The 7,960-nt window shown below is 44.9% G+C and overlaps 1 protein-coding gene across 1 annotated transcript in view; it reads right to left on the bottom strand.

Annotated features, from left to right (window-relative positions):
- Positions 1-249: 249 nt before the first annotated feature.
- LOC133538996 (B-cell lymphoma/leukemia 11A-like) overlaps positions 250-7,960 on the bottom strand; it is a 94,314-nt gene continuing 86,603 nt past the window's right edge. Inside the window, exon 3 of the mRNA XM_061880984.1 lies at positions 250-3,977. Within this exon, the coding sequence (XP_061736968.1) occupies positions 1,996-3,977 (1,982 nt within the window). The 3' untranslated portion in view covers positions 250-1,995. The remainder of the gene's footprint in view (positions 3,978-7,960) is intronic.

Below are 7,960 nucleotides of genomic sequence, written 5' to 3'. Positions count from 1 at the left end.
TAGAACAACTGTGTTTTTATTACTGTGTATTTGATAGGTGAATCTATTTCTTTTATTTATATATATAATAAAATAAATATATATATAACTAGAATTCACTGAAAGTCAAGTATTTCACACATATATATATGTATATATGAAATACTTGAGTTGGTGAATTATACTCCTCCCCTCTTAACCACGCCCCCCATTCCAACCACGCCCCCAACCGAGCCTACGCCCCACCCCCGACCACGCCCCCCAACCCCCACCCCCCACCTCCCGAAATCGGAGGTCTCAAGGTTGGCAAGTATGGTGGTTGCGGGGGTGTATATTATAGCGTGCCGGAAGAGTTAGTGCTTCAAGGGATTCTGGGTATTTGTTCTGTTTTGTTTATGTTGTGTTACGGTGCGGATGTTTTCCCAAAATGTGTTTGTCATTCTTGTTTTGTGTGGGTTCACAGTGTGGCGCATATTTGTAGCAGTGTTAAAGTTGATTATACGGCCACCCTCAGTGTGACCTGTATGGCTGTTGACCAAGTATGAGCTGCATTCACTAATGTGTGTGTGTGTGTGTGTGTGTAAAAGCTGCATATGTGACTGAGCCGAGGCGCTGTTTGTATGGACGAAAAACGGACGTGACGACAGGTTGTAGAGGACGCTAAAGGCAGTCCCTTTAAGGCACGCCCCAAATATTGTTGTCCGGGTGAAAATCGGGAAAAATTCAGTACCCCGGGAGGGGCACTGAAATTCAGGAGTCTCCCGGAAAAATCGGGAGGGTTGGCAAGTATGGGTATGAACAAATTTAGCTTTTGGGATTTGGAAACTCCACTATAAGCCTTGCAAATGTCAAATCTAAAAGGACATTTGAATTGTCGAGACACCCGCTTCCCACCCGTCACCCTGAAACCAAAGCATCTCCCATTCTCGGAAAAACCTGGTGAAAAACACTCAAATCCACTGCGTGGTCTTCAAGTTACTGTTGGCTACACCGACTGCCTGTATGACACCGAAAAAACTGTGCTACTTACAAAAAAAACAAGAAAAAAAACAGCAAAATTTCATTTTAAAAGAAAATAAACACTCTGGGAAATTAAGAGCTTCACGTTGGTTAAAACAACTCCTCAGAGTACCCTCTCAGTATGATACGCAAGTACCGGGAAACATAAACACAAAACCAAACTCTTGAGCATGTAACATGCCAGTAAACAAAACCATAATCTGAAGAATGAAAATATACATGAGTCAGGCAGATTAATGATTTACCAGAGATAACTTTCATCTCAGCTGGTTCCTAAGTCACGACACGACAGGGTCGCACAGGTGCTTGATGCAAGGACCTGTCCATTCCGCATGTGCACAAAAATGTCCTGTAATTGTCTACATCTGAAACTCCGAGCTTACAGCAAAAGGAGGATTAACTAATGCAGGTAAAATATCCAAGGCACTCTTTGTTGTCATTTTACACCATATTATTCATTGTGTTGCTTGTAAAAGAAATAGGTCATGGTGCTTGTGCCCAGCATTCCATAGGCAGCCCGACCCTTGTATATATATTTATGTACATATAGGTATTTTACGTCAATCTTGTATTCACAAAGATCAGTTTCAAATGTGACCCTGCTTGTCTTGATGTTTGAACAACGTGACACGGTTGGCAACAAAAACTGTACATGATATGTAAAACAATATGCAGAGTATGCAGCGTGAGTTCAAACATGTTGGCTAAATCCAAAGAATCGACAGCGACACGAGTAAAACCAAATCGACCAGCCACTGATTTTTCTCTAAAGTAGCCAAAACACACCAAGCATGCCGTCCAGTTACAAAAGAATTACAAAATGTGTAAATTATTGCACAATAGAAAGGCTCGAAAATGTTTTGTGTTTGATACATGAGTATTGCCCCAGTGGTCGGGAACGATAACAGGGCTGTACTGCGTACGGTTGTGTGACCCTGTACTCCTATCCCCCTACGTAGCCGAGAAGCTGACTGAGAGAACGTCCGGCATGTTGCTCTACTCCGTCTTTATGTCGTTAGACAGAGGGCGGTCACTGTGCCACTTCTTCATGTGTTTCTCCAGAGTACTGTAGACGCTGAAAGGCATGTGGCAAATTTCACATTTGTAAACGTCCTTGCCCATCTGTCCGTGGGTCTTCATGTGGCGCGTGAGCTTTGAGCTCTGGGCGCAGGCGTAGCTGCACAGCTCACACTTGTAGGGCCGCTCTCCCGTGTGACTGCGTCGGTGCACTGTCAAGTTGCTGCAGTTCTTAAAAACCTTGCCGCAATACTCGCAGGTGTCGCTGCGCCGGCCGTCCTTGGAGCAAGGTCTGCCGTTGCCGCTTCCGCCGTGTGGCGTGCTGGCCCCGCTGCCGGTGCCGCTGCGCCCCGAAGCGGCGCGTTCCCCGTCCAGCTCACCGGGCGGAGTAGAGAAGCGCAAGCTGCCGTTCTCTGACGAGTGCTCGGATGAGGAGGCGAAGGGCGATTGTCTGGAGTCCCCGCCGGTAAAGTTGAGAAAGGGGTCCTTGAGTTGTCGTGAGGCAGCATAGCCTGCTAGCCACTGGGAGTAGACGTTTTCTGAGTTTGCGATGGTTGGAGTGGGAGGGTCTAGATCCTTTTCCACCTTAATGCGTTTGGAGACAGGACTGAGGGAGCCGGGGCTTATGCCACCACGCAGCAGCTTCCTGGAAAGGCTGTCAGTAGATAAAGGTCCAAGACCGTTTAAAGTCGTTGTGGTTCCATCGTCTGCTCGGTCTGACTCCATTGCTGAGTCATCATCACCGGGCTCCTGCGATATGCTCCGATGGCGCGGGTGCAGAGCCACACTGTTCTGGTGGTGGCGGGCACCTTCTAACCTCAAGCTGAAGCGATAGTTATTCCTGTCCTCCTCAACATCTCCGACCACAGGCTTAGCATCTATTTCCTCCTCCTCTCCCTCTTCCTCTTCTTCCTCCTCCTCCTCTTCTTCTTCTTCCTCCTCTTCCTCCTCCTCCTCTTCTTCCTCCTCTCCATTTTCAGTCATCAGACCATTGTTCTCGCTCTTGAACTTGGCCACCACCGACTTAAGGGCATCTGTGGCGCTGCCCATCAGTTCACTGGTACCAGGCTCGGGAGAACTGGCTGTCGAGAGGCCGTCTTCAGACTTGGTACTGAGCACCAAAGACTTACTCTGACAGTGTGTTTTCATGTGTCGTTTAAGTTTGCTTGCCTGGGTGCATGCATGGTTACACAGGTGACACTTGAATGGCTTTTCCCCCGTGTGGCTACGTCTGTGAACAATCAGGTTACTCTGGAACTTGAAAGTCTTTCCACAGAACTCACAAGACTTTGCCTTTAGTGGCGTGCTCGGTTGAACTGCGTTGGATGTTGGATTCGGGGTCGACCTCAAGCCAGAAGGCGACTGAGAAGTGGAGAGGGGTGGAGTTGCCGAGAACGGAGGCTTAGAACCTGGCTGGAATGGTTGAAGAAGCCTTTGCATAGGGTTTGGCCTGTTGGGGGACAGAGGCGGCGAAGCTCCTGTGGCGTTTCCAGCCAGTTCACGGAGCCTTCTGGAGAAGTCCATGCTTGGAGGAGGTTCAAGTGGTACTGAGTTGAGCCTCATCACCCTGTCGAAAGCGCTTGGATGGTGGGTTGCCAAGGCCAGGTCATCTGGGCTCAGGTGATGACGCGGAGGTGGACTGAAAAGGGGCGGTGTCCGAGGATAACGACCCTCCCGTGGAGTGGATACTGAATCCCGTCCTGATCCAGACCCCGGCATTCGCAGCAGGCTGTAGGGACTGCCATCAGCCAGGTGGACAGCATGAAGTGGAGGCTGGGACGAAGCACAGTCACCCCCCATCCCGGGAGCAGCACCTACACGAGGGGTGAGCGGGCTTCCCGGTTCACTCTCCAGGTAGATGCGGAAACCGTGGGTGTTTTGGGCATGCTGGAGAAGGAACCAGGCGCTGGTGAATGGCTGCTTACATGTGGTACAGGTGTAGCTGCTGGGCTCGTCTTTATCTGTTGTAAAAAACACAAGAATAAAATGTTAGTCCAAAAAATTAAAAAAAATGGATGATTTGGTGATTTTATATATATATGTACTTTATCTATTTGACCTAAAAAGATAAATACCATTCTGAAATACTTTGCATTTTCAGCCTGCTGCATTATGAGTAGATCAGAGGACGCACAACAAGGATATTTTAGGTCAACCTTTTTTGAAACAGCCGAGAATTTATACAATTGCTGAAAAAAGGCACATGATCATGGTTCAGAGTGTGAAGTACTGTGGCATAGTATAATAAAGAAAAATAAGCCTTAAGCTCGAAACTGTTAAATGAAATGTTTTCATTGAATAAGACCTTACAGGTTTGACTGACAATGCATTTCTAATCATGTTGAACACTTGTCAGCCCTTGTTTACAAAATAGACCGGTGTTGTTCAACCTTTTCTAAGCCAAAGCACATTTTTTGATTGAAAAACTCTCGAGGCACACCACCAGCAGAAAACATTAAAAAAATGAAACTCAGCAGCCGATATTGACAGTAAAAAGTCGTTCTCGCAATTGTTGGATATGAATTCAAACCATAACAAAGCGTGCATCACTGGAACGCTTGACTCAAAGTAAGTGTACTTTCACGACCTGTCACATCACGCCGTGACTTATTTGGAGTTTTTCGCTGTTTTCCGTTGTGTAGTGTTTTAGTTCTTGTCTTGCGCTCCTATTTTTTGGTTAAATTTCATGTAATGTACGGATGGACTTTGTGCACGCCGTCTGCTGCTTCACACGCTGTAAGTCTTTGCTGTCGTCCAGCATTCTGTTTTTGTTTACTTTGCACCTAGTTCAGTTTTAGGTTTGTTTTGCATAGCCATGCCTAAGCTTCAATGCCTTTTCTTCGCGGCACTCGCCTTTTGTGTATTTTTGGTTTAAGCATTAGATAGATACCTTTGTACCTGAACGCTGCCTCCCGATGTCATCTGCATATTGTGATAATATGCTGCCACCTGCTGATATGGAAGAGTATTACACGGTTACTCTGCCAATCTCTAGACAGCACAGACATTCAACAAGGGCAGATTTGGGGGTTGTAATTACTGGTTTGCAAAAAATATTTTTAACCCAATTAGGTAAAATTACATAATCTCCCACGGCACACCAGACTGTATCTAACGGTACACTAGTGGTTGAAAAACACTGGAATAGATGAGGCTAAAGTGCAACATGCAGCTAATGCTGCACATCAACAGTGCATATTAATACAAGGTCACGTCGATGAATTGTAGCATCTTTTTTAAATTAAAATAACGGGACACATCCTCACCCGAAAATGAAAAATTGTGTTTTTTGCGTCGGCGGGGAGGCATTTTTCAAAATGCATTTCATGCATTGCTTTTATATCTCATGCTGTATGGATTTATTTAAATCCTCTCAGGTGAATAGAAAAGGAGAAGGAGGGAAAGCAGAAGTGAGAGATATGCTAAATAAGAAGCATCCACACTTGCAAATGTGCACCGTCTTTCATCTCATGCCTTCCTTATCCTTTCTTTTTTTCTTTTTTTTTCACTTAGGGGACAATTTTATGAAGTCATTTGCAAAAAAAAAAAATTATGCTTCTTTGCTGGAAGCCATTGGCAAGTACGAGACAGCCTAAGATTGTGTGTGTGTATGCGTGATCCCTGAAATGGTGGACAGGCTTGCAAATTTTAAACTGGCTGTGACAGTGAGACAAAGAGGTGAAGATGGGACAGTAAAAAGGAGACCGTTGCTTAGGGAAAAAGATAAAGTGTCGAGGATGAGCAGTGATGAAAAGCAAATGGTGTTTCGTGGGCTTCCTTTCCATCTTGTGTGTCCATAACAAGAGTGGCCCCCTCTGAACAATCTTACTTAAAGACCAGAACATGGCACAAAATGTGCACCCAATCAAACCTCCATGCAAACCTTTTTGTGGAAGGAGTTGGAAGGGGGTATACTGGCAAATTATGGATCATTACAATCTGAAAAAATTACAGTTAATTGCTGCCACCTGCATGGGGCTTTGACCCACTATGGAATTTTTCCATCATAAAAAGCCATTTGTCCATACAGGTTTCTTCTTCTTGCACAAGCGAAAATACATTGTGCTCATAACATTGACTTTGGCTAGATACACCGGTTCTGATACTGTGTGTGTGTGTGTGTGTGTGTGTGGTGTGTGTGAGTGTGTGCTTTTATTGTTTATAGCTGCAATAACCTGACATCTCCTGTTCACTTTGATTTGATTAGCAGCCTGTATATATTTCCTTGCCCCGTGCGTGAGCAGCAGACGGTGTATATGCATGAGGAAGAAAACAAATTATTATTATTTTTTTTTCTGTCATTGCAAACGACAAAAGAGGGATTGGAGAAAAGCATTGACGGGGGGGGGGTGGTTCTCCTTCGGGACACTCTGCGATTGACTGAGGAGGGAAAAGCACTGCAGGATCTTAGACGTGAGAGGAAGAAAGCAGGGAGAGGGGATCAGAGGAAAGGGAGAATTGTGGCGTGAAGGGGACATTCATAATGACAACCCGCCACGTTTGTGAAGGACACAACACGGCACTTCCATGCTGCAAGTGAGTTCATTTTCTTATGTGTCAAAAACTCCACGTCGTGTGCCAAGCAATCACAAACCCATCTATGGACATTAGTCAACCTGCTCATGCCACAAGCCACACAAATAATTGTTATTCCAACCAAGCAGTGGACACATTGATGGGCATCAAAAGGCCGAATCAAAGTATAAATCCAGCGCCATGTCAGCAGCAGAGCACATACCGTTGTCCTTAAAGGCCTACTGAAACCCACTACTACCCACCACGCAGTCTGATAGTTTATATATCAATGATGAAATATTAACATTGCAACACATGCCAATAAGGCCTTTTTAGTTTACTAAATTACAATTTTAAATTTCCCGGGAGTTTCGTCCTGGAAACGTCGTGTAATGATGACGTGTACGCAAGACGTCACGGGTTTTTAGGAAGTATGAGCGCTGCGCACACACACAGCTAAATGTCGTCTGCTTAAATGGCATAATTATACAGTATTTTGGAGATCTGTGTTGCTGAATCTTTTGCAATTTGTTCAATTAATATTGGAGAAGTCACAGAAGAAAGATGGAGTTGGGAAGGTTTAGCCTTTAGCCACACAAACACACGGTGATTCCTTGTTTAAAATTCCTGGAGGTTAAACGTTACTATGGATCAGAGCACGGTCAAGCGGACATGAATCAAGAAGGAATGTCAAACAGCAGGTTTCGGTGAGAAAATTGTGGTTAAAAAGTCACTTCTTACCGGAGAAATGCTGAGCTTGTGTTGTCCATGCAGCTGCCGTCGACTCCCCTGAGACACGGCGCGTCAACACACCCGTGGAGACACCCTTCCGACTATCAGGTACTATTTAACTCACTAAAACACTAAACTTTTTTTTTCTAGTCCGTTGCTATCAATATCCTCAAACTTGAATCTTTCATCCTCGCTCAAATTAATGGGGAAATTGTCATTTTCTCAGTCCGAATAGCACTTTTTGTTGGAGGCTCCCATTAAAAATAATGTGAATATGTGAGGAGCCCCCACACTTGCGACGTCATCGTCTGCGACTTCTGGTAGAGGCAGGGCTTTTCTCTTAGCACTGAAAGTTGCAAACTTTATCGTGGATGTTCTCTACTAAATCCTTTCAGCAAAAATATGGCGATATCGCGAAATAATCAAGTATGACATAGAATGGACCTGCTATCCCTGTTTAAATAAGAAAATCTCATTTCAGTAGGCCTTTAACGGCTGTCCTCAAACGGATAGAAGTACAGTTTTTCAAGAGAAGAAAAAAATTATTCCGACATGGCGTTTGATGCCCTTGAAGACTTTTTTTTTTTCTTCCTACCATGGGAGAGCAGAGAGACGTATGAGGGAGGAAGAATGATCTTATAAACGAGTCTGTCCTCTAATGGAATAAAGGAGAGCTCACTCTTCTTGTCTGAGTCTA

This window comes from Nerophis ophidion, linkage group LG20 (genome assembly GCF_033978795.1).
Source record: "Nerophis ophidion isolate RoL-2023_Sa linkage group LG20, RoL_Noph_v1.0, whole genome shotgun sequence".
In the NCBI taxonomy this organism is placed as follows: Eukaryota; Metazoa; Chordata; class Actinopteri; order Syngnathiformes; family Syngnathidae; genus Nerophis; species Nerophis ophidion.
The sequence above is the reverse complement of the archived record's forward strand: the minus strand, read 5'-3'. Positions and strand labels throughout refer to the sequence as shown.